Source organism: Anomaloglossus baeobatrachus, chromosome 9 (genome assembly GCF_048569485.1).
Source record: "Anomaloglossus baeobatrachus isolate aAnoBae1 chromosome 9, aAnoBae1.hap1, whole genome shotgun sequence".
In the NCBI taxonomy this organism is placed as follows: Eukaryota; Metazoa; Chordata; class Amphibia; order Anura; family Aromobatidae; genus Anomaloglossus; species Anomaloglossus baeobatrachus.
The window spans coordinates 14,926,862-14,953,575 of record NC_134361.1 but is presented as its reverse complement, the minus strand read 5'-3'; the positions used below and the strand labels follow the sequence as shown (position 1 = coordinate 14,953,575).

General features: G+C 50.1%; 1 protein-coding gene across 3 annotated transcripts in view; it reads left to right on the top strand.

Moving 5' to 3' along the window:
• Nucleotides 1-26,714, top strand: part of LOC142250831 (connector enhancer of kinase suppressor of ras 2-like) — a 405,387-nt gene that overhangs the window by 266,461 nt on the left and 112,212 nt on the right. For all 3 annotated transcript variants that reach the window (XM_075323079.1, XM_075323076.1, XM_075323077.1), the window contains exons 6-7: nt 14,400-14,519; nt 21,533-21,592. In XM_075323079.1, the coding sequence (XP_075179194.1) occupies nt 14,400-14,519; nt 21,533-21,592 (180 nt within the window). The remainder of the gene's footprint in view (nt 1-14,399; nt 14,520-21,532; nt 21,593-26,714) is intronic.

Here is a 26,714-nt window from a genome sequence, read left to right as displayed (position 1 = left end):
CATGGCCCAATGACTCGCAGAAAGAAATATCTATAAAAAATATTTCTCCTGTATGTATCATTAATTGACCCAGTTCTGAAATTTAAAACATATAGAAAATTTATATCTTAAACTGTTTATATCAGGGTAGTTTTCTCCAGTATAGCAATTATTTTATTTTGATTTGATCCTTAGTCCTCTGTGCTCTGTGTCTGACTGTTCTCTGACCTCTCTGCTCTGTGGCTGATTGTTCTCAGTCCTCTGTTCTGTGGCTGATTGTTCTCAGTCCTCTGCTCTGTGGCTGACTGTTCTCAGTCCTCTGCTCTGTGTCTGACTGTTCTCAGTCCTCTGCTCTGTGGCTGATTGTTCTCAGTCCTCTGACCTCTGGCTGATTGTTCTCAGTCCTCTGACCTCTGGCTGATTGCTCTCAGTCCTCTGCTCTGTGGCTGATTGCTCTCAGTCCTCTGCTCTGTGGCTGACTGTTCTCAGTCTTCTGTTCTGTGTCTGACTGTTCTCAGTCCTCTGCTTTGTGGCTGACTGTTCTCAGTCCTCTGCTTTGTGGCTGACTGTTCTCAGTCCTCTGCTTTGTGGCTGACTGTTCTCAGTCCTCTGGTCTGTGGCTGACTGTTCTCAGTCCTCTGCTCTGTGGCTGACTGTTCTCAGTCCTCTGTTCTGTGTCTGACTGTTCTCAGTCCTCTGCTCTGTGGCTGATTGTTCTCAGTCCTCTGCTCTGTGGCTGACTGTTCTCAGTCCTCTGCTCTGTGGCTGACTGTTCTCAGTCCTCTGTTCTGTGGCTGATTGTTCTCAGTCCTCTGCTCTGTGGCTGATTGTTCTCAGTCCTCTGCTCTGTGGCTGATTGTTCTCAGTACTCTGACTTGTGGCTGACTGTTCTCAGTCCTCTGCTCTGTGGCTGACTGTTCTCAGTCCTCTGCTCTGTGGCTGATTGTTCTCAGTCCTCTGCTCTGTGGCTGACTGTTCTCAGTCCTCTGCTCTGTGGCTGATTGTTCTCAGTCCTCTGCTCTGTGGCTGACTGTTCTCAGTCCTCTGCTCTGTGGCTGACTGTTCTCAGTCCTCTGCTCTGTGGCTGATTGTTCTCAGTCCTCTGCTCTGTGGCTGACTGTTCTCAGTCCTCTGCTCTGTGGCTGATTGTTCTCAGTCCTCTGCTCTGTGGCTGATTGTTCTCAGTCCTCTGCTCTGTGGCTGACTGTTCTCAGTCCTCTGCCCTGTGGCTGATTGTTCTCAGTCCTCTGCCCTGTGGCTGACTGTTCTCAGTCCTCTGCTCTGTGGCTGACTGTTCTCAGTCCTCTGCTCTGTGGCTGACTGTTCTCAGTTCTCTGCTCTGTGGCTGACTGTTCTCAGTCCTCTGCTCTGTGGCTGATTGTTCTCAGTCCTCTGCTCTGTGGCTGACTGTTCTCAGTCCTCTGCTCTGTGGCTGACTGTTCTCAGTCCTCTGCTCTGTGGCTGACTGTTCTCAGTCCTCTGCTCTGTGGCTGACTGTTCTCAGTCCTCTGCTCTGTGGCTGATTGTTCTCAGTCCTCTGCTCTGTGGCTGATTGTTCTCAGTCCTCTGCTCTGTGGCTGACTGTTCTCAGTCCTCTGCTCTGTGGCTGATTGTTCTCAGTCCTCTGCTCTGTGGCTGACTGTTCTCAGTCCTCTGCTCTGTGGCTGACTGTTCTCAGTCCTCTGCTCTGTGGCTGATTGTTCTCAGTCCTCTGCTCTGTGGCTGATTGTTCTCAGTCCTCTGCTCTGTGGATGACTGTTCTCAGTCCTCTGCTCTGTGGCTGACTGTTCTCAGTCCTCTGCTCTGTGGCTGACTGTTCTCAGTCCTCTGCTCTGTGGCTGACTGTTCTCAGTCCTCTGCTCTGTGGCTGATTGTTCTCAGTCCTCTGCTCTGTGGCTGATTGTTCTCAGTCCTCTGCTCTGTGGCTGACTGTTCTCAGTCCTCTGCTCTGTGGCTGACTGTTCTCAGTCCTCTGCTCTGTGGCTGATTGTTCTCAGTCCTCTGCTCTGTGGCTGATTGTTCTCAGTCCTCTGCTCTGTGGCTGATTGTTCTCAGTCTTCTGCTCTGTGGCTGATTGTTCTCAGTCCTCTGCTCTGTGGCTGACTGTTCTCAGTCCTCTGCTCTGTGGCTGACTGTTCTCAGTCCTCTGCTCTGTGGCTGACTGTTCTCAGTCCTCTGCTCTGTGGCTGACTGTTCTCAGTCGTCTGCTCTGTGGCTGACTGTTCTCAGTCCTCTGCTCTGTGGCTGATTGTTCTCAGTCCTCTGCTCTGTGACTGACTGTTCTCAGTCCTCTGCTCTGTGGCTGACTGTTCTCAGTCCTCTGCTCTGTGGCTGACTGTTCTCAGTCCTCTGCTCTGTGGCTGACTGTTCTCAGTTCTCTGCTCTGTGTCTGATTGTTCTCAGTCCTCTGCTCTGTGGCTGACTGTTCTCAGTCCTCTGCTCTGTGGCTGACTGTTCTCAGTCCTCTGCTCTGTGGCTGACTGTTCTCATTCCTCTGCTCTGTGGCTGATTGTTCTCAGTCTTCTGCTCTGTGGCTGATTGTTCTCAGTCCTCTGCTCTGTGGCTGACTGTTCTCAGTCCTCTGCTCTGTGGCTGATTGTTCTCAGTCCTCTGCTCTGTGGCTGACTGTTCTCAGTCCTCTGCTCTGTGGCTGATTGTTCTCAGTCCTCTGCTCTGTGGCTGATTGTTCTCAGTCCTCTGCTCTGTGGCTGACTGTTCTCAGTCCTCTGCTCTGTGGCTGATTGTTCTCAGTCCTCTGCTCTGTGGCTGACTGTTCTCAGTCCTCTGCTCTGTGGCTGACTGTTCTCAGTCCTCTGCTCTGTGGCTGATTGTTCTCAGTCCTCTGCTCTGTGGCTGATTGTTCTCAGTCCTCTGCTCTGTGGATGACTGTTCTCAGTCCTCTGCTCTGTGGCTGACTGTTCTCAGTCCTCTGCTCTGTGGCTGACTGTTCTCAGTCCTCTGCTCTGTGGCTGACTGCTCTCAGTCCTCTGCTCTGTGGCTGATTGTTCTCAGTCCTCTGCTCTGTGGCTGATTGTTCTCAGTCCTCTGCTCTGTGGCTGACTGTTCTCAGTCCTCTGCTCTGTGGCTGACTGTTCTCAGTCCTCTGCTCTGTGGCTGATTGTTCTCAGTCCTCTGCTCTGTGGCTGATTGTTCTCAGTCTTCTGCTCTGTGGCTGATTGTTCTCAGTCCTCTGCTCTGTGGCTGACTGTTCTCAGTCCTCTGCTCTGTGGCTGACTGTTCTCAGTCCTCTGCTCTGTGGCTGACTGTTCTCAGTCCTCTGCTCTGTGGCTGACTGTTCTCAGTCGTCTGCTCTGTGGCTGACTGTTCTCAGTCCTCTGCTCTGTGGCTGATTGTTCTCAGTCCTCTGCTCTGTGACTGACTGTTCTCAGTCCTCTGCTCTGTGGCTGACTGTTCTCAGTCCTCTGCTCTGTGGCTGACTGTTCTCAGTCCTCTGCTCTGTGGCTGACTGTTCTCAGTTCTCTGCTCTGTGTCTGATTGTTCTCAGTCCTCTGCTCTGTGGCTGACTGTTCTCAGTCCTCTGCTCTGTGGCTGACTGTTCTCAGTCCTCTGCTCTGTGGCTGACTGTTCTCATTCCTCTGCTCTGTGGCTGATTGTTCTCAGTCTTCTGCTCTGTGGCTGATTGTTCTCAGTCTTCTGCTCTGTGGCTGATTGTTCTCAGTCCTCTGCTCTGTGGCTGACTGTTCTCAGTCCTCTGCTCTGTGGCTGATTGTTCTCAGTCCTCTGCTCTGTGGCTGATTGTTCTCAGTCCTCTGCTCTGTGGCTGACTGTTCTCAGTCCTCTGCTCTGTGGCTGATTGTTCTCAGTCCTCTGCTCTGTGGCTGACTGTTCTCAGTCCTCTGCTCTGTGGCTGACTGTTCTCAGTCCTCTGCTCTGTGGCTGATTGTTCTCAGTCCTCTGCTCTGTGGCTGATTGTTCTCAGTCCTCTGCTCTGTGGCTGACTGTTCTCAGTCCTCTGCTCTGTGGCTGACTGTTCTCAGTCCTCTGCTCTGTGGCTGACTGTTCTCAGTCCTCTGCTCTGTGGCTGATTGTTCTCAGTCCTCTGCTCTGTGGCTGATTGTTCTCAGTCCTCTGCTCTGTGGCTGATTGTTCTCAGTCTTCTGCTCTGTGGCTGATTGTTCTCAGTCCTCTGCTCTGTGGCTGACTGTTCTCAGTCCTCTGCTCTGTGGCTGACTGTTCTCAGTCCTCTGCTCTGTGGCTGACTGTTCTCAGTCCTCTGCTCTGTGGCTGACTGTTCTCAGTCCTCTGCTCTGTGGCTGACTGTTCTCAGTCCTCTGCTCTGTGGCTGACTGTTCTCAGTCCTCTGCTCTGTGGCTGACTGTTCTCAGTCCTCTGCTCTGTGGCTGACTGTTCTCTGCCCTCTGCTCTGTGGCTGACTGTTCTCAGTCCTCTGCTCTGTGGCTGACTGTTCTCAGTCCTCTGCTCTGTGGCTGACTGTTCTCAGTCCTCTGCTCTGTGTCTGACTGTTCTCAGTCCTCTGCTCTGTGGCTGATTGTTCTCAGTCCTCTGCTCTGTGGCTGATTGTTCTCAGTCCTCTGCTCTGTGTCTGGCTGTTCTCAGTCCTCTGCTCTGTGGCTGACTGTTCTCTGCCCTCTGCTCTGTGGCTGATTTTTCTCAGTCCTCTGCTCTGTGGCTGACTGTTCTCAGTCCTCTGCTCTGTGGCTGATTGTTCTCTGCCCTCTGCTCTGTGGCTGATTGTTCTCTGCCCTCTGCTCTGTGGCTGATTGTTCTCTGCCCTCTGCTCTGTGGCTGATTGTTCTCTGTCCTCTGCTCTGTGGCTGACTGTTCTCAGTCCTCTTCTCTATGTCTGTTTGCTGTCCTCTGTTGCACATTTCACACGGGGACTCTGCGCTCCTGATCTTACTGCTGCTCTGCACTATGTAAACTCCTGATCACTTTGAGCTCCAGCCCAGTATGGACAGACATTCCCAGGAACAGGTCAAACACAAATGATACTGTAACAATTACAGCAATATTTAAAAAATTGTTTAAAAGAACTGAAGTCCTCAGTGGTTGATACCTTTTAATGGTAACTGAAAAGATGGTGATAATAGCAGCTTTGGAGACTGCTCAGGTCTCTTCTTCAGCAATATTTAAAGGCACAGTACACAATAAGCCTGCTCATCTAGTGCAGTAAAGCCCTGTAGCATCTGTGCAGAGCAATTCCAATGTGGACAGGGAGAGCTATGGTTGAATCTAGGGGCCCTCCGCTCCTCATAGGCATACATTGAGTTTTTGGGTCGCTCTTGCACATTACCATGCTCTTACTGCTTTATCTTCTGTCACTCCAGAGCAGCGCTCGGTTTATGCGGATCTGCTGCTCTTCATCTCCACCAGTCGTTTACAGACTCGCCGCCGATTGTGCCGAGACGTCTCAGAAAAATATTTTACATATCACAACAATTCATCTTAACTTCTCCATGTAAACGCGAGGAAGAAATCCTGACAGCAGACAGACTCACAGCAGCACAGAGTATTTATCTGACATTCCCACATAGGACATAAATGTGTGATAGACGTGGGATTGGACCTTGGTGGAGGATGGGGGTCTGCAGAGCCGCGCAGCGAGGCAGCCATTGTTCTGTCTGTCTACAAATGTCCGAAGTGGGAACATCCCTTTAAGCAGAGGAATGTGCGGATGCGGAGCATGATGAATAAGTTACATAGAGGGAGTAACAGGATCCACTCCCTCCACTCTGAATAACCCCCTTATATTTCCCGATGGACTAATCTCTTCTCTTTATTACCTGAGACTACTCCTGCTCTGGAGCACTTAATGCAGCCTCGTACCACTTGGTTGACCACTGGCTTCCCAGTTGGACTTCCATGAATTGTGGAGGTGATATTATTATTTGAGGTTGTCACATGAATTTTAATTCCGTTCTCTCCACCCAATTATCATCTCGTTATTTTGCTCTTTTCTGCCGGAGATGAAAGTTCTCTTGATTTCCTCCATTTCCAGATCGTTTCTTATAATCACTGGAAGTGACTCCTGCTTCTGCCGCCGCCGCCTCATGAATATTCATTCTCAATCATTAAATATTCTTTGTTGTGCTCAGAATTTTGTCTTTATTTATTGCACTGATGAAGATTTACTAAATACGGCGTCTCTGGGAAGAGGGGATAAGCAGCGGCGCCTGTAATGAGCAGATGCTCGGCGAGATGATATTCTATGATAATCCCCGGACTCCCTCCAGTGGGGACTGAGCCCTCAGTAGAAACACGGAGGCGGCGATCTCTGCTCCGGAGGCTTCACTAGACTGGTAACACTTGTACACAATCAACTGAAGGCAAGAAAAAGCGCCCCCTCCAGGCTGCTCCGCACTACTGCTAGTGCTGCCACCACTGCCTCCTCCAGGCTGCTCCGCACTACTGCTAGTGCTGCCACCACAGCTACCACCACAGCTACCACCACTGCCCCCTCAGGCTGCTCCCCGTACTACTGATACCACCACTGCCCCCTCCAGGCTGCTCCCCGCACTACTTCTAGTGCTGCCACCACTGCCCCCTCAGGCTGCTCCCTGTACTACTGCTAGTGCTGCCACTACAGCTATCACCACAGCTACCACCACAGCTACCACCACTGCCCCCTCCAGGCTACTTTCCACACTACTTCTAGTGCTGCCACCACTGCCCCCTCAGGCTGCTCCCTGTACTACTGCTACCACCACTGCCCCCTCCAGGCTACTTTCCACACTACTTCTAGTGCTGCCACCACTGCCCCCTCAGGCTGCTCCCCGCACTACTGCTACCACCACTGCCCCCTCCAGGCTGCTCCCCGTACTACTTCTAGTGCTACCACCTCTGTTACCACCACTGCCCCCTCCAGGCTGCTCCCCGTACTACTTCTAGTGCTACCACCTCTGTTACCACCACTGCCCCCTCCAGGCAGCTCCCCGCACTACTGCTAGTGCTGCCACCACTGTTACCACCACTGCCCCCTCAGGCTGCTTACCACACTACTGCTAGTGCTACCACCTCTGTTACCACCACTGCCCCCTCAGGCTGCTCCCCGCACTACTGCTAGTGCTGCCACCACAGCTACCACTACTGCCCCCTCCAGGCTGCTCCCAGCACTACTGCTAGTGCTACCACCACAGCTACCACCACTGCCCCCCTCAGGCTGCTCCCCACACTACTGCTAGTGCTGCCAACACTGCTACCACTTTTACCACTTCAGGCTGCTACCTGCACTACTGCTACTACAACTGCCACTTCATACTGCTACCACGACTTCCACCTTATAATACCACCCCCCTACTGCTACCACCTCTGCCACTACACACTGCTACCACCGCTGCTGTTACCACCACTGCCATCCCCCTACTGCTACCACTACTGTTACCCCATTGCCACCTAATACTGCTACCTCCTTATGGCTACTCTCACTGCCACCCCTGTCAGTAGTGATTCCCTTACTGCTACTACAACCCCTAGTCCCACATCACACCACACCACCACTGCTACCCCATCACGTCACACCACACCACCACTGCTACCCCCCATCACGTCACACCACACCACCACTGCTACCCCCATCACGTCACACCACACCACCACTGCTACCCCCATCACGTCACACTACACCACCACTGCTACCCCCCATCACGTCACACCACAGCACCACTGCTACTGTCACGCTCCCGGTGTCCCAGCAGCGCTCCTTACCTACTAAGCCGGTCTCACCATCCAGGCACCGCTCCGAAACCACTGAGCCAGTCACACCTGCGTCACGCCACCGCTCTGTACCCACTGATCCAGCCTCGCCAGCGTATCACCTCTCCTTCCTCACTGGTCCAGTCCATGCATCCACCGGTCACGCCTGCCATTCCCGCTCATGCTCCCCAGAGTCCTGTTCCTGGTCTCAGGAGTCTGATTCTGACTAATGTTCTGTATAGGACCGGGCCGCGCCCGCTCACCTGGTCTTATAGCCCCAGCGCTGCTGCAGCAGGAAATGACCTGAGGCTGTGCTGAGTATATAAGACTGGCCTCTCCATGTGGGCGGCCCCTGATCATCGCGTGTGTTTTTATGCCTTGTCTTGTGAGCTAGGTGCTCAGGTCTTTGTTCCTGTTTCCTATTACTGCCTTAAAGTACGCTGTGACCTTAGTGACCTGGTCCTGTCTTTGCTTCCTGATACCTGCACCCGTTCCTGCCACGTTAGTGCTCCAGCTACCGTGTACCCTGCCCTCCAGGTGGGGTGCTCGGCCCAGTGGATCCACCTCCTGGGCTTACCAGTCCTCTCAGTATGATCAGGCTATGGATCCCGCTGGAGCGCAAACATCCGAGCTGGCTGAGCTGCGCCAGGAGCTGGCACAACAGCGTGAAACCCTGAACCGGATGCTGAAATTCCTGGCGTCCGTGGACCACCGGTTATATACGCTGCAGACCGCCGCCTCGTCTGAGTCTACGCAGCAACCAGTCTCCAGGTCTGAACCAGTTTCCTCCACGGCCTCGCAACTTCGCCTCGCTGCTCCGCCTCGCTACGCAGGGGATCCCAAGTCCTGCTGTGGTTTCCTGAACCAGTGCTCCCTGCACTTCCAGTTGCTCCCGCACTTGTTTTCCTCAGACCAGGCCAAGGTGGCGTTCCTGATGTCACACCTGGAAGGCGAAGCCCTGGCCTGGATTAACCCCCTGTGGGAAAATGAGGACCCGATGATCACCGACATCCAGGAGTTCCTGCGAGCTTTCAGGGGCACCTTCGACGAACCCGGACGAACTACCGCAGTGACCTCTACGCTCCTCCGGCTATGCCAAGGGACCCAAACAGTCGGCCAGTATGCCATACAGTTCTGCACGCTCGCCTCTGAGCTGGGCTGGAACAATGAGGCCTTGACGGCGGCCTTTTGGGAAGGTCTCTCTGGCCGCATCAAAGACGGACTCGCCGGCCGTGACGTTCCCCGCACCTTGGACGCTTTGATTTCCCTGGCCACTCGGATTGACCTCCGTTTTCAGTAGCGTCCCAAAGAGATAGTCCGGGAGAAGCGACCATCTCGCCACATCTTGCCCCCACAGAGGTCTGCCGCTCCCTCGTCCCTGCCTTTCCGTGACTTATCGCCAGAACCCATGCAATTGGACCGTCTGACCCAAGCCAAGCAACGCCGTGCAGAACGGCTCGCCCGGGGCCTGTGCTTCTATTGCGGAGACGGTTCACATATGCTCCGTTTTTGCCCGGAGAAACCAGGTAGACCCCAGGTCCAAGGGATGGTGGGAACCGCCACCCTTGCCACCGAAATCCTTTGGTTCCAGTTAAACAAACTGTCCGGGTGACGACAGAGGGGACCCGGTTTTCAGCTGAGGCCCACATCGATTCTGGTAGACAAATACCAGGTCCCTGTCACTCCGCTGAAGAAGCCTCTCTGGTTCGCCTCAGTGGACAGCAAACCGCTCTACAAACCTGTCCGGTTTACCACCGAGCCTGTGAACCTCCAGGTTGGCACTTCGCATACGGAGACCATCGCCTTTTATGTGATCCTGAGGATGGCCCCTGAGCTCCTGTTGGGCCTGCCCTGGCTGAAACTCCATGACCCTGTTATTAGTTGGCGCTCTGGCGCGATTACCCGCTGGAGTCCCTTGTGCCACGAAACCTGCTTGCAGCCTGTTCATCAGCCCCTGGCACTTGACTCAGTCAAGCTGCAGGATCCTGAAGAAGAGACAACGCTATCCAGTGTCGTTCCATCATCCCCAGTCTCTGAGACCTCGATTCCACCATCTTCTGGAGATGAGACTTTGACTCCACCGGCTGCCCAGGATGAGACATTGTCTGATACCCGGTCCGAGACGCCTGATCCGGTCGTCCAAGATTCCAGTCCTGCTTCTGACTGTCCTTCCCTTTCCGTTGCCTCCCTTGCCGCTGACATGGGTTCCCCGATAGATACGGGACATAGTGGCCATGAAAACGGTCCGGGGTAAGCAGTCCTTCCTGGTCGATTGGGTGGATTGTGGTCCTGAGGCCCGGTCCTGGTTGTCCCGGAAGTACGTTGCTGCCTCTCTTCGGTGCGCCTTCATGTCTCGGCCGAGGAGAGGGGGGCTTCAAGGGGGGGGTACTGTCACGCTCCCGGTGTCCCAGCAGCGCTCCTTACCTACTAAGCCGGTCTCACCATCCAGGCACCGCTCCGTAACCACTGAGCCAGTCACACCTGCGTCACGCCACCGCTCTGTACCCACTGATCCAGCCTCGCCAGCGTACCACCGCTCCTTCCTCACTGGTCCAGTCCATGCATCCACCGGTCACGCCTGCCATTCCCGCTCATGCTCCCCAGAGTCCTGTTCCTGGTCTCAGGAGTCTGATTATCACTAATGTTCTGTATAGGACCGGGCCGCGCCCACTCACCTGGTCTTATAGCCCCAGCACTGCTGCAACAGGAAATGACCTGAGGCTGTGCTGAGTATATAAGACTGGCCTCTCCATGTGGGCGGGGCCTGATCATCGCTTGTGTTTCTATGCCTTGTCTTGTGAGCTAGGTGCTCAGGTCTTTGTTCCTGTTTCCTATTACTGCCTTAAAGTACGCTGTGACCTTAGTGACCTGGTCCTGTCTTTGCTTCCTGATACCTGCACCCGTTCCTGCCACGTTAGTGCTCCAGCTACCGTGTACCCTGCCCTCCAGGTGGGGTGCTCGGTCCAGTGGATCCACCTCCTGGGCCTACCAGTCCTCCCCGGCCCTCACAGCTACCCCCCCATCACGTCACACCACAGCACCACTGCTACCCCCTACTATGTCACACCACACCTCCACTGCTACCCCCTACTATGTCACACCACACCTCCACTGCCACATCATATTTCTCATATGCTCCATACTGAATAAATTGGGATATTGTGAAAATTCTGCTTCTATTCCTCCACCATTTGCAGATCAGTGACGTCTCCATCCCGTGATTGTCATCATTCCAAACCTTTTCCTTCTTAGTGCTGTGATTTCAGTGTTGAGCAGTATATTTTTCCTGTGCATATTTTCCAGTGTATATTTTTCCTGTGCATATTTTCCAGTGTATATTTTTCCTGTGCATATTTTCCAGTGTATATTTTTCCTGTGTATATTTTCCAGTGTATATTTTTCCTGTGTATATTTTCCAGTGTATATTTTTCCTGTGTGTATTTTCCAGTGTGTATTCAGTGTATATTTTCCAGTGTATATTTTCCTGTGTGTATTCAGTGTATATTTTCCTGTGTATATTTTCCAGTGTATATTTTCCTGTGTGTATTCAGTGTATATTTTCCTGTGTATATTTTCCTGTGTATATTTTCCTGTGTGTATTCAGTGTATATTTTCCTGTGTATATTTTCCTGTGTGTATTTTCCTGTGTGTATTCAGTGTATATTTTCCTGTGTATATTTTCCTGTGTATATTTTCCAGTGTGTATTTTCCTGTGTGTATTCAGTGTATATTTTCCTGTGTGTATTCAGTGTATATTTTCCTGTGTGTATTTTCCTGTGTGTATTTTCCTGTGTGTATTCAGTGTATATTTTCTTGTGTGTATTTTCCTGTGTATATTTTCCAGTGTGTATTTTCCTGTGTGTATTCAGTGTATATTTTCCTGTGTGTATTCAGTGTATATTTTCCTGTGTGTATTTTCCTGTGTGTATTTTCCTGTGTGTATTCAGTGTATATTTTCTTGTGTGTATTCAGTGTATATTTTCCTGTGTGTATTTTCCTGTGTGTATTCAGTGTATATTTTCCTGTGTGTATTCAGTGTATATTTTCCTGTGTGTATTTTCCTGTGTGTATTTTCCTGTGTGTATTCAGTGTATATTTTCTTGTGTGTATTTTCCTGTGTATATTTTCCAGTGTGTATTTTCCTGTGTGTATTCAGTGTATATTTTCCTGTGTGTATTCAGTGTATATTTTCCTGTGTGTATTTTCCTGTGTGTATTTTCCTGTGTGTATTCAGTGTATATTTTCTTGTGTGTATTCAGTGTATATTTTCCTGTGTGTATTTTCCTGTGTGTATTCAGTGTATATTTTCCTGTGTGTATTCAGTGTGTATTTTCCTGTGTATATTTTCCAGTGTGTATTTTCCTGTGTGTATTCAGTGTGTATTTTCCTGTGTGTATTTTCCTGTGTGTATTCAGTGTATATTTTCTTGTGTGTATTTTCCTGTGTATATTTTCCTGTGTGTATTTTCCTGTGTGTATTCAGTGTATATTTTCCTGTGTGTATTCAGTGTGTATTTTCCTGTGTGTATTTTCCTGTGTATATTTTCCTGTGTGTATTTTCCTGTGTGTATTCAGTGTATATTTTCCTGTGTGTATTCAGTGTATATTTTCCTGTGTGTATTCAGTGTATATTTTCCTGTGTATTCAGTGTATATTTTCTTGTGTGTATTTTCCTGTGTATATTTTCCTGTGTGTATTCAGTGTGTATTTTCCTGTGTGTATTTTCCTGTGTGTATTTTCCTGTGTGTATTTTCCTGTGTGTATTCAGTGTATATTTTCCTGTGTGTATTCAGTGTATATTTTCCTGTGTGTATTCAGTGTGTATTTTCCTGTGTGTATTTTCCTGTGTGTATTCAGTGTATATTTTCCTGTGTGTATTCAGTGTATATTTTCCTGTGTGTATTCAGTGTATATTTTCTTGTGTGTATTCAGTGTATATTTTCCTGTGTGTATTTTCCTGTGTGTATTCAGTGTATATTTTCCTGTGTGTATTCAGTGTATATTTTCCTGTGTGTATTCAGTGTGTATTTTCCTGTGTGTATTTTCCTGTGTGTATTTTCCTGTGTGTATTCAGTGTGTATTTTCCTGTGTGTATTCAGTGTGTATTTTCCTGTGTGTATTCAGTGTATATTTTCCTGTGTGTATTCAGTGTGTATTTTCCTGTGTGTATTTTCCTGTGTGTATTTTCCTGTGTGTATTTTCCTGTGTGTATTCAGTGTGTATTTTCCTGTGTATATTTTCCTGTGTGTATTTTCCTGTGTGTATTCAGTGTATATTTTTGTGTGTATTTTCCTGTGTGTATTTTCCTGTGTGTATTTTCCTGTGTGTATTTTCCTGTGTGTATTCAGTGTATATTTTCCTGTGTGTATTTTCCTGTGTGTATTTTCCTGTGTGTATTTTCCTGTGTATATTTTCCTGTGTGTATTTTCCTGTGTGTATTCAGTGTGTATTTTCCTGTGTATATTTTCCTGTGTGTATTTTCCTGTGTGTATTCAGTGTGTATTTTCCTGTGTGTATTCAGTGTGTATTTTCCTGTGTGTATTCAGTGTGTATTTTCCTGTGTGTATTTTCCTGTGTGTATTTTCCTGTGTGTATTTTCCTGTGTGTATTCAGTGTGTATTTTCCTGTGTGTATTCAGTGTGTATTTTCCTGTGTGTATTTTCCTGTGTGTATTTTCCTGTGTGTATTCAGTGTGTATTTTCCTGTGTGTATTCAGTGTGTATTTTCCTGTGTGTATTCAGTGTATATTTTCCTGTGTGTATTCAGTGTGTATTTTCCTGTGTGTATTTTCCTGTGTGTATTTTCCTGTGTGTATTTTCCTGTGTGTATTCAGTGTGTATTTTCCTGTGTATATTTTCCTGTGTGTATTTTCCTGTGTGTATTCAGTGTATATTTTTGTGTGTATTTTCCTGTGTGTATTTTCCTGTGTGTATTTTCCTGTGTGTATTTTCCTGTGTGTATTTTCCTGTGTGTATTCAGTGTATATTTTCCTGTGTGTATTTTCCTGTGTGTATTTTCCTGTGTGTATTTTCCTGTGTATATTTTCCTGTGTGTATTTTCCTGTGTGTATTCAGTGTGTATTTTCCTGTGTATATTTTCCTGTGTGTATTTTCCTGTGTGTATTCAGTGTGTATTTTCCTGTGTGTATTCAGTGTGTATTTTCCTGTGTGTATTTTCCTGTGTGTATTTTCCTGTGTGTATTTTCCTGTGTGTATTCAGTGTGTATTTTCCTGTGTGTATTCAGTGTGTATTTTCCTGTGTGTATTTTCCTGTGTGTATTTTCCTGTGTGTATTCAGTGTGTATTTTCCTGTGTGTATTTTCCTGTGTGTATTTTCCTGTGTGTATTTTCCTGTGTATTTTCCTGTGTGTATTTTCCTGTGTGTATTTTCCTGTGTGTATTTTCCTGTGTGTATTCAGTGTGTATTTTCCTGTGTGTATTCAGTGTGTATTTTCCTGTGTGTATTCAGTGTGTATTTTCCTGTGTGTATTCAGTGTATATTTTCCTGTGTGTATTTTCCTGTGTGTATTTTCCTGTGTGTATTCAGTGTGTATTTTCCTGTGTGTATTCAGTGTATTTTTCTGACAGATTTCTGTATATTTCTGCAGTTATGAATGTTGCCATTTCTTTTGCATCTATAATTCCGCGTGTTGCTGAGGTTACAATGTAACGAGTTGCTGCCTTCTATTGTGTGATGTGATATGTCGGGGTATTTGCTCTTATTGCTGCTTTCTTATATATTTTCTAGTGTAAAACGTTGTCGGGAATCTGTGACCACATCATCTCTCTGTCCTCGGACTCGTTGGTGTCGCAGTCGGCTCACCTGGAGGTCGTCCATCTCACCAATATCATGCCAAGTGAAGGACTGGTGAGTGACACACGATGGCGTCCTGCGCCCGCAGCTATGGAGCCTCTAGGGTTCTCCTCTGGTTTTCCAATAACTGACTAAATACATTCAACAGCTGCAGGTTAGTGAACACAAGTAGAGGTACAGCCGGCACTACGACGTGCAGTATTCTCAGTGTCTTCTCTCCTTTGGCATGGTCCTGACTCATAAGCGCGCCCTCCATACTGTTCCTTCCCTGCCCACGTCATCCAGTCCACTGTAGCCCAGGACTGTGCTATTGGAGTGTAGGACTCTTGTCTTGTCCGTCAGGTTTATTGCACTTTATTGAGTTCACATGTATATAATGTTATTGAGGTGTTCGGGGGGTCTTTTCTCTTTCATCCCTGGGTGTCTCATGCTTTTTCCTGGAGTGAGGAGTGGTGACAGGAACATGTACCGCTATGCAATGTATATGAGGGTGGAGAGGTCTTGTAGGACAGGGCAGTAATCATATAGGAGCCCTAACGCCCTATAAAAACGAGGATACCTAGAAATGCCACAATCTGACAATGTCATGGGTGAAGATGAGCGGAGTGCACATAAGTAAGGTGATTGGCTCCATGCAGTAATACCGGTGCATGTGCCGGGGTAAAGCGAAGGTTTCCTGCTCGAGTCTGGGGCATATACAGCGTCTGACAGAATAGAGCGCCCGTGATTTACCAAACAGAGAAGGCGAATTGCTTTTGAGTCAAGCCACAGCCGTAAGTGGCAAAGTCGGTGGTGCCAGGTGTCATCCAAGCCGGGTGGACCTGATATAGAGCGGACATTATAACTGCAGCAGGGGCCAAGTGCTGCGGGTGACCAAGACTCGAATAGCACCAGGGGCGAGGTAACAACCCCATCCAAGCAATTGGTCCGACTCCAGGCCCCAGGACCGCCCGACCTCCCTGGAGTTTCCAGGGGCCTAACCACTTGGGCTGACGATGCATATGTACAGGGATACATTGGAGAAATAACTGGAGGTCTCATGGGGTCCCACCCTGAGCGCGGATGAGCAGACGTGGAGGGGAATCTGCGGTGCTCAGACGTCAGGTTTTGTTCTTTCCATCATTGCCCATAATCATCATGGAACGTTTGAGCTATTTCTTATAGACTGTGCTTTGATTCCTCTACAGTTTCAATATCTGTAATTATTGCCAACAAATGGCAAAAACCCACCTCTTACTTCTCACTACTGAGAGCTATAAGTTCCAGGGATCGATCAGTTACACGTGTAATTATACAATGTATCTTTCTCATTGCTTTCAATGGTGAAAAAGCAGCAAAATTGCTGAAAGAATTGACACGCTGCTTCTTTCAAAAACGCAGCAGTTTTCCATTTCAATCAGGTAAAAAAAAAGATTTCTGGAATCTCATAGGTTTTGCTGGTGCTGTATAAAGCAGCTTTTTATTTGCATAAAACCAATGAAAAAAAAAACAAGCAAAAAAATGCAGCAAAACACAATGTGTGAACATAGAATAATGTGACAAACCCCCAGAATCTAAGAGTAACGTTCAATGACAGCAAGCAGAGATCTGGAAAACTCCTCTAATGCCGTTCAAATATTACGAGTCACGTTGGCTCCCAGAGCAGAGCGAGCAGGTCACAATTATCAGCACATTCAGCAGCAGAAATGATGGGACATCGATCTGATTCCTTTTATTTCCTGAAGCAAAAATGTAATTATTGGTTCAAACATGATAATTGTTTATTAGCGGCAGCCGGTCTAATGTTACCGCGTGATATTTAAAGGTCCCGGAAGCTGCAATCACGGGTCAACCCCCGGGGCGAAATAATCTCACATAATACATGTACTGAGGGGCGCATGGTGGTGGCTATTACTAATATACAATAATATATAAAATTCACTGCGCAGATCTAACAGAGGAAAAAGAGTTCATATGTGACACACCAAGCATGGCAGAAAGATGATGCCCATTCAGAGACCAAATATATGTAGTCTGCATAAACAGTGCAGTCCCTGTGTACATACATTACATTACTGATCCTGAGTTACCTCCTGTATTATACTCCAGAGCTGCACTCACTATTCTGCTGATGCAGTCACTGTGTACATACATTACATTACTGATCCTGAGTCACATCCTGTATTATACTCCAGAGCTGCACTCACTATTCTGCTGGTGCAGTCACTGTGTACATACATTACATTACTGATCCTGAGTTACCTCCTATATTATACTCCAGAGCTGCACTCACTATTCTGCTGGTGCAGTCACTGTGTACATACATTACATTACTGATCCTGAGTTACCTCCTGTATTATACTCCAGAGCTGCACTCACTATTCTGCTGGTGCAGTCACTGTGTACATACATTAGATTACTGACCCTGAGTTACCTCCCGTATTATACTCCAGAGCTGTACTCACTATTCTGCTGGTGCAGTCACTGTGTACATACATTACATTACTGATCCTGAGTTACCTCCTGTATTATACTCCAGAGCTGTACTCACTATTCTGCTGGTGACATATACAGTACATTATTCATCCAGCACTATATTTCTGTCTTATAATATCACTTTAGCACATGTTCCCTGATATTGAGATGATATTTTGGGGTCTCTTGCGGCAGGCTTCCAGCTCTGATTGATATAGGGGGCTCATCATACATCGGACCCCCTACAGTAGCCTGCAGCTGTGTGATATACGTAGTGACTGTGCGCAGCTCTTCCTCCATCTTTGTCATGTACCCACTGGTGCCTTTTTCACGCTCCTCGCACAATACCGGTTCCGGTTCTCTGGTTTGATGGTTTTGTAGGACAATAACAATTTCTATTTTCCTTCCATCCTTGTTTAGTCAATCATCAAATGTGAATTTTCTGCATTGGTTTCCAGTGTGAGAGTAAATGTCAGTGTCTGGAGCGTGCGGCCGGCGCAGCCACTGTGTATTACAATGTAACTGGAGGGGAAACGGCATCAGAGGCTGCTCTGTAATGTGAACGATCTTCAGGAGGAGACAAGGGGAAAGGGTTAGGAATAAAGTGACCCCCGACCACAGGAGGGACGGAGGGTGCAACCTAAAAACATAATAAAACCTCAGAGAACATAGAGCAGAGCTGATTCTGTCTCCAATAACAATATTATTTCTCCTGCCTCGTAAGAGTTGTCTGCGACCATCTCCAGGGTCCTGCCTGGTAAGAGTTGTCTGCGACCATCTCCAGGGTCCTGCCTGGTAAGAGTTGTCTGCGACCATCTCCAGGGTCCTGCCTGGTAAGAGTTGTCTGCGACCATCTCCATGGTCCTGCCTGGTAAGAGTTGTCTGCGACCATCTCCATGGTCCTGCCTCGTAAGAGTTGTCTGCGACCATCTCCAGGGTCCTGCCTGGTAAGAGTTGTCTGCGACCATCTCCATGGTCCTGCCTGGTAAGAGTTGTCTGCGACCATCTCCAGGGTCCTGCCTGGTAAGAGTTGTCTGCGACCATCTCCAGGGTCCTGCCTGGTAAGAGTTGTCTGCGACCATCTCCAGGGTCCTGCCTGGTAAGAGTTGTCTGCGACCATCTCCAGGGTCCTGCCTGGTAAGAGTTGTCTGCGACCATCTCCAGGGTCCTGCCTGGTAAGAGTTGTCTGCGACCATCTCCAGGGTCCTGCCTCGTAAGAGTTGTCTGCGACCATCTCCAGGGTCCTGCCTGGTAAGAGTTGTCTGCGACCATCTCCAGGGTCCTGCCTGGTAAGAGTTGTCTGCGACCGTCTCCAGGGTCCTGCCTGGTAAGAGTTGTCTGCGACCATCTCCAGGGTCCTGCCTGGTAAGAGTTGTCTGCGACCATCTCCAGGGTCCTGCCTGGTAAGAGTTGTCTGCGACCATCTCCAGGGTCCTGCCTGGTAAGAGTTGTCTGCGACCATCTCCAGGGTCCTGCCTGGTAAGAGTTGTCTGCGACCATCTCCAGGGTCCTGCCTGGTAAGAGTTGTCTGCGACCGTCTCCAGGGTCCTGCCTGGTATTCTGCCCCTTGTCTGATGGGAAATTCTTACCAGCGTGTTTCAGAAAGATCCACGAAAACAAGCAATGATGGGAGGTGTAGTGCAATGGTGACATGAGCACAGGAGCGAAGATCAGCCCTCATGGTACTTTTTGCTCCCTAGGCTATGTTCACACGCTGCATCTTCTTTCTGACTGCATCTTTTTCTTGTGGCCCAAAAAACGCATGACTTTTTGCCACGTTTTTGTTAATGCGTTTTTTAAAGGAGAAACAAAATATGAAACAAAATATGAGATAATTGATAGATAGCTAGAATAGATAGATAATAAATAATTATATATAGATAATAGGTAGATAATAGAAAGAACAAATAGAACAGATTGAAAGAAATAATAGAATAGCTTGATAGCAGGATAGCTAGCTTGGCTAGCTGTTTATTTATTTATTTATTTTTAAATGCTGTGGGGTCCCCCCCATTTTTCACATCCAGCACAGGAACTGCAGCAGCTGCAGGCTGTAACCCTCAGCTGTCTGCTGTACCTTGGTCAGTTATGAAAAGTAGAGGGGATCCCACGCTTTTTTTAATTGTTTAATTTATTTAAAAAAAAGAAAAAAAAATTGATGTGGGTTCCACTAATATTTTTAAAACCAGCCAAGGTACAGCAGACAACTGCACTCACAGTAGCCAGCCGCCGGGTGATCAGCTGATCGTTCGGTCGCCGACAATGTGTGCGGGGGGCGGAGTGCGAAGTGGGTGGAGCCGAGCAGGGCCATGGCTGAGGACGTCAGTGCCACGGGGACTGCATCGCTGGGGGACAAGTGAGTGAGTGTGAGAGTGTGTGTGCGATTGTGTGTGTGCGATTGTGTGTGTATACATACAGAGTGCGGGGAGGGGGCGGAGCCGAGTGGGGAAGTGTCGGGCTCCCGGCACACGTAACCAGGGTTCCTTGGTTACCCGATGTGTACCCTGGTTACGGGTGGAGGGAGCCAGAGAGAGCATGCGCAGTGAAATCCAAAGGATTCCGCTGGTCAAAAAAAGTTACATGCTGCGTTCCTTCCGCCCGACGCAGCGTCAAAATAACGACGCTGCGTCGTCCGGCGGATGCAACGCTGACACTTGCGTTATAGTGCGTCATCCATACAAGTCTATGGAGAATAGCGCAGTGCGTTAACGGACTGCGCTATTCTCCATAGTGACGGACTCCGCTGAACGCAAGTGTGAAAGTACCCTAAGTATGTTTGACGTGGGTGCGCGATTTTGTGCGCGACGGGCAGCGATATGCCTGTTTCGCACAAACAATGGGGGCGGGTCGCATGCTAGCGATATCGGGACAAGTATCGAAGCGTGTAAAGCCACCCTTAGGCGGGCTTTGCATGTTGCGACACCGCAAGCCGATGCTGCGATGTCGCACACGATAGTCCCCGCCCCCGTCGCAGCAGCGATATCTTGTGATAGCTGGCGTAGCGAAAATTATCGCTACGCCAACTTCACATGCACTCACCTGCCCTGCGACGTCGCTCTGGCCGGCGACCCACCTCCTTCCTAAGGGGGCGGGTCGTGCGGCGTCATAGCGACGTCACACGGCAGGCGGCCAATAGCGGCGGAGGGGCGGAGATGAGCAGGATGTAAACATCCCGCCCACCTCCTTCCTTCCATAGCCGCCGGGGGCATGTAGGAGATGTTCCTCGCTCCTGCGGCTTCATACACAGCGATGTGCGCTGCCGCAGGAGCGAGAAACTACATCATACCTGTCTAGGCAGCGTAATTATGAAAAAGTCGGAGCCTGCACCGATGATACGATAACGACACTTTTGCGCTGCTTAATTGTATCATCTAGGATTTACACACAACGATGTCGAAAGTGACGCCTGATGTGCGTCACTTTCGATTTGACCCCACCAACATCGCACGTGCGATATTGCAACGTGCAAAGCCGCCCTTAAGCGGGCTTTACACGCTGCGATATCGGTCCCGATATCGCTAGTGTGGGTACCAGCCCCCATCTGTTGTGCGACACGGGCAAATCGCTGCCTGTGCTGCACAACATCGCTGAGACCCGTCACACATACTTACCTGCCCGGCCACGTCGCTGTGACCGGCGAACCGCCTCCTTTCTAAGGGGGCGGTCCGTGCGGCGTCACAGCAACGTCACCGAGCGGCCGCCCAATAGAAGCGGAGGGGCGGAGATGAGCGGGACGTAACATCCCGCCCACCTCCTTACTTCTGCATAGCGGCCGGGAGGCAGGTAAGGAGAGGTTCCTCGTTCCTGCGGCGTCACACGGAGCGATGTGTGTTGCTGCAGTAACGATTTATGAGAATGGACCCCCATGTCACCGATGAGCGATTTTGCACGTTTTTGCAACAATGCAAAATTGCTCATAGGTGTCACACGCAACGGCATCGCTAATGCGGCCGGATGTGCGTCACCAATTCCATGACCCCAACGAGTTTGCATTAGTGATGTCGTAGCGTGTAAAGCCCCCTTTAGTGTCAGCTATGGGCTGCCATTAACTCCTGATTACCTCTATTGCCACCACAAGATATATATGTAATCTATATTACATAGTGTATTACATATTTTCAATTTATCACAGTTTTTTGTGTTCTAAAGTTGTATCCAATAAATATATTTTGTGTTCTATCCAAATATCTTGATTATTGTATCATAAAAATGATTACGTCTGATGTTCACATACACATATTCATACACTACAATACATTTTTCACTTAAATATAAGCAATATATGGCAGTCGGAGTCGCAGTCCAGGTTTGGCTTACCAACTCCACAGCCCTGGCAGAGTTGAGCACTAAACAAATCAGCTCCTCAAATCTCTCTCCACGGCTCATGATTTGTTACAGTGTGTCAGTGCAGGTACAATGGATTGGTTTACAGTTATTCGGCCATTTTTCAAAATTGCTGTAAACATGCAGCGAAATGTAGAGCAATTCATTGTGAACATCGACTTGGATGTAATCAGAAATATTCTCATTCACATCAGCAAGCAGAGGTTTTAGAAATGACACCAACTTTAACAGAACGCTGAATAATGTGATTTCCGTATCATCTCTTGCAGGGAATGTACATCAAATCCACGTACGACGGCCTCCACGTCATCACAGGGACCACGGAGAACGTAAGTGCAGCGCCGGTGTGTATCCGTATTTCACGCTGCACGCCTCGTTTTTGGGGTGGACGTGACGCATCTGTAAACAAAAAAAAACATTTAAACAGATAAAATAATATATATATATATATATATATATATATATATATAGAATATAAAGGGAACAAAGTACGTCAAAAGTAAAATACGCTGCTGTGACCGGATATGTGCAGCTGTAGGAGCCGATATATATCTATATAATCATTAGATAGCTTTCTATTTATTTATTTTTTAGTTTTCCTCCTGCAATGTATCCTGTAAATGGCCCCATACAGCGCTCCCCGGACCCTGCGTCTCCTGCCGGCCCGGATATGACTGACTTCAATGCCACAGCCAAAATTTATTTCAATTTGCCGCTCGGTGAATTTCAATTATATCCGGGCCCCGGGGGATGAAAGTTATAATGAGCGGCACTGGATACATTGTATCTATGTGTAACATGGAGGAATCCAGAAATGGCCGCAGCCGGGGGAAGACGGGATAAATGTCCAGAGCTCCAGGGGCACCAATGGTTTATCTGAAGAATATCGGCAAACGCAGCAGATTTTATATTCTGCCGGATATAAAGTAACTGAGGAGAGGAAGGAACCCCGGACTAAACTGAACCCACACAGAACACCAGTGGCCTCCAGTCCAATCCCAGTGCAGCTCCCTCCACACCACCGAGGACTGTCCCGGACTGTAACTGAACCCACACAGAACACCAGTGTCCTCCAGTGCAATCCCAGTGCAGCTCCCTCCACACCACCGAGGACTGTCCCGGACTGTAACTGAACCCACACAGAACACCAGTGTCCTCCGGTCCAATCCCAGTGCAGCTCCCTCCGCACCACCGAGGACTGTCCCGGACTGTAACTGAACCCACACAGAACACCAGTGTCCTCCAGTGCAATCCCAGTGCAGCTCCCTACACACCACCGAGGACTGTCCCGGACTAAACTGAACCCACACAGAACACCAGTGTCCTCCAGTGCAGCTCCCTCCACACCACCGAGGATTGTCCCGGACTGTAACTGAACCCACACAGAACACCAGTGTCCTCCAGTCCAATCCCAGTGCAGCTCCCGCCACACCACCGAGGATTGTCCCGGACTGTAACTGAACCCACACAGAACACCAGTGTCCTCCAGTGCAATCCCAGTGCAGCTCCCTCCACACCACCGAGGATTGTCCCGGACTGTAACTGAACCCACACAGAACACCAGTGTCCTCCAGTCCAATCCCAGTGCAGCTCCCTCCACACCACCGAGGACTGTCCCGGACTGTAACTGAACCCACACAGAACACCAGTGTCCTCCAGTGCAATCCCAGTGCAGCTCCCGCCACACCACCGAGGACTGTCCCGGACTAAACTGAACCCACACAGAACACCAGTGTCCTCCAGCCCAATCCCAGTGCAGCTCCCTCCACACCACCGAGGACTGTCCCGGACTAAACTGAACCCACACAGAACAGCAGTGTCCTCCGGTCCAATCCCAGTGCAGCTCCCTCCACACCACCGAGGACTGTCCCGGACTGTAACTGAACCCACACAGAACACCAGTGTCCTCCGATCCAATCCCAGTGCAGCTCCCTACACACCACCGAGGACTGTCCCGGACTGTAACTGAACCCACACAGAACACCAGTGGCCTCCGGTCCAATCCCAGTGCAGCTCCCTCCACACCACCGAGGACTGTCCCGGACTAAACTGAACCCACACAGAACACCAGTGTCCTCCAGTGCAATCCCAGTGCAGCTCCCTCCACACCACCGAGGACTGTCCCGGACTGTAACTGAACCCACACAGAACACCAGTGTCCTCCAGTGCAATCCCAGTGCAGCTCCCGCCACACCACCGAGGACTGTCCCGGACTCTAACTGAACCCACACAGAACACCAGTGTCCTCCAGTGCAATCCCAGTGCAGCTCCCTCCACACCACCGAGGACTGTCCCGGACTAAACTGAACCCACACAGAACACCAGTGTCCTCCAGTGCAATCCCAGTGCAGCTCCCTCCACACCACCGAGGATTGTCCCGGACTGTAACTGAACCCACACAGAACACCAGTGTCCTCCAGTCCAATCCCAGTGCAGCTCCCGCCACACCACCGAGGATTGTCCCGGACTGTAACTGAACCCACACAGAACACCAGTGTCCTCCAGTGCAATCCCAGTGCAGCTCCCTCCACACCACCGAGGATTGTCCCGGACTGTAACTGAACCCACACAGAACACCAGTGTCCTCCAGTCCAATCCCAGTGCAGCTCCCTCCACACCACCGAGGACTGTCCCGGACTGTAACTGAACCCACACAGAACACCAGTGTCCTCCAGTGCAATCCCAGTGCAGCTCCCGCCACACCACCGAGGACTGTCCCGGACTGTAACTGAACCCACACAGAACACCAGTGTCCTCCAGTGCAATCCCAGTGCAGCTCCCTCCACACCACCGAGGACTGTCCCGGACTGTAACTGAACCCACACAGAACACCAGTGTCCTCCAGTGCAATCCCAGTGCAGCTCCCTCCACACCACCGAGGACTGTCCCGGACTGTAACTGAACCCACACAGAACACCAGTGTCCTCCAGTGCAATCCCAGTGCAGCTCCCTCCACACCACCGAGGACTGTCCCGGACTGTAACTGAACCCACACAGAACACCAGTGTCCTCCAGTCCAATCCCAGTGCAGCTCCCTCCACACCACCGAGGATTGTCCCGGACTGTAACTGAACCCACACAGAACACCAGTGTCCTCCAGTCCAATCCCAGTGCAGCTCCCGCCACACCACCGAGGACTGTCCCGGACTGTAACTGAACCCACACAGAACACCAGTGTCCTCCAGTCCAATCCCAGTGCAGCTCCCTCCACACCACCGAGGACTGTCCAAGACTATAACTGAACCCACACAGAACACCAGTGTCCTCCGGTCCAATCCCAGTGCAGCTCCCTCCACACCACCGAGGATTGTCCCGGACTGTAACTGAACCCACACAGAACACCAGTGTCCTCCAGTCCAATCCCAGTGCAGCTCCCTCCACACCACCGAGGACTGTCCCGGACTGTAACTGAACCCACACAGAACACCAGTGTCCTCCAGTGCAATCCCAGTGCAGCTCCCTCCACACCACCGAGGACTGTCCCGGACTGTAACTGAACCCACACAGAACACCAGTGTCCTCCAGTGCAATCCCAGTGCAGCTCCCTCCACACCACCGAGGATTGTCTAAACTGGTACAAGTGTAACAGACCCTCAGCTCTCAGACGTTCCAGGTCTGGGTGGGATTTCAGCCTCTAGGTGTAAATGATGATCTTCCCAATCACTGACCGTAGACAAAGACATTGAAAATGGTGAGAAATTAACTCTCAGAGCTTTTATTATGCAGGGCGTCCGACAAGATTACCATAGTGCTAGTCCTAGCCATACGTCAAAGAATACTCCAGGTAATGAGGCACAGAGCAGAGGGTGATGAGGCACATGGCAGAGGGTGATGAGGCACAGAGCAGAGGGTGATAAGGAACGGGGCAGATGGTGACGAGGCACGGGGCAGACGGTGATAATGAAGCACAGGGCAGACGGTGAAGTGGCAGATGGTAATGAGGCACAGGGCAGCTGGGGATGATGAGGCACAGGGCAGGTAATGGTGATGAGGCACAGGGCAGGTGATGGTGATGAGGCACAGGGCAGGTGATGGTGTTGAGGCACAGGGCAGGTGATGGTGATGAGGCACAGAGCTGGTGATGGTGATGAGGCACAGGGCCGGTGTTGATGATGAGGCACAGGGCAGGTGATGAGGCACAGGGTCGGTGATGATGATGAGGCACAGGGCTGGTGATGATGAGGCACATGGCCGGTGATGATGATGAGGCACAGGGCTGGTGATGATGATGAGGCACAGGGCAGGTGATGGTGATGAGGCACAGGGCAGGTGATGGTGATGAGGCACAGGGAAGGTGATGGTGATGAGGCATAGGGAAGGTGATGGTGATGAGGCACAGGGCAGGCGACAATGAGGCACAGGGCAAGGGATAATGATGAAGCACAGGGCAGGGGATGATTATGAGGCACAGGGCAGGTGATGATGATGAGGCACAGGGCTGGTGATGATGATGAGGCGCAGGGCATGATGATGAGGCACATGGCAGGGGATGATGATGAGGCACAGGGCCGGTGATGATGATGAGGCACAGGGCCGGTGATGATGAGTCACATGGCAGGGGATGATGATGAGTCACAGGGTCGGTGATGATGATGAGGCACAGGGCCGGTGATGATGATGAGGCACAGAGCCGGTGATGATGATGAGGCACAGGGCCGGTGTTGATGATGAGGCACAGGGCAGGTGATGAGGCACAGGGTCGGTGATGATGATGAGGCACAGGGCTGGTGATGATGAGGCACATGGCCGGTGATGATGATGAGGCACAGGGCAGGTGATGATGATGAGGCACAGGGCAGGGGATGATGGTGAGGCACAGGGCAGGTGATGATGATGAGGCACTGGGCAGGTGATGATGAGGCACTGGGCCTATGATGATGAGGCACAGGGCAGGGGATGATGATGAGGCACAGGGCTGGTGATGATGAGGCACAGGGCCAGTGATGATGAGGCACAGGGCCGGTGATGATGAGGCACAGGGCAGGGGATGATGATGAGGCACAGGGCAGGTGATGATGATGAGGCACAGGGCTGGTGATGATGATGAGGCGCAGGGCATGATGATGAGGCACATGGCAGGGGATGATGATGAGGCACAGGGCCGGTGATGATGATGAGGCACAGGGCCGGTGATGATGAGTCACATGGCAGGGGATGATGATGAGTCACAGGGTCGGTGATGATGATGAGTCACAGGGTCGGTGATGATGATGAGGCACAGGGCCGGTGATGATGATGAGGCACAGGGCCGGTGATGATGATGAGGCACAGGGCTGGTGATGATGAGGCACATGGCAGGGGATGATGATGAGGCATAGGGCAAGGGATGATGATGAGGCACAGGATCGGGGATGATGATGAGGCACAGGGCAGGGCATGATGATGAGGCACATGGCAGGGCATGATGATGAGGCACAGGGCAGGTGATGATGATGAGGCACAGGGCCGGTG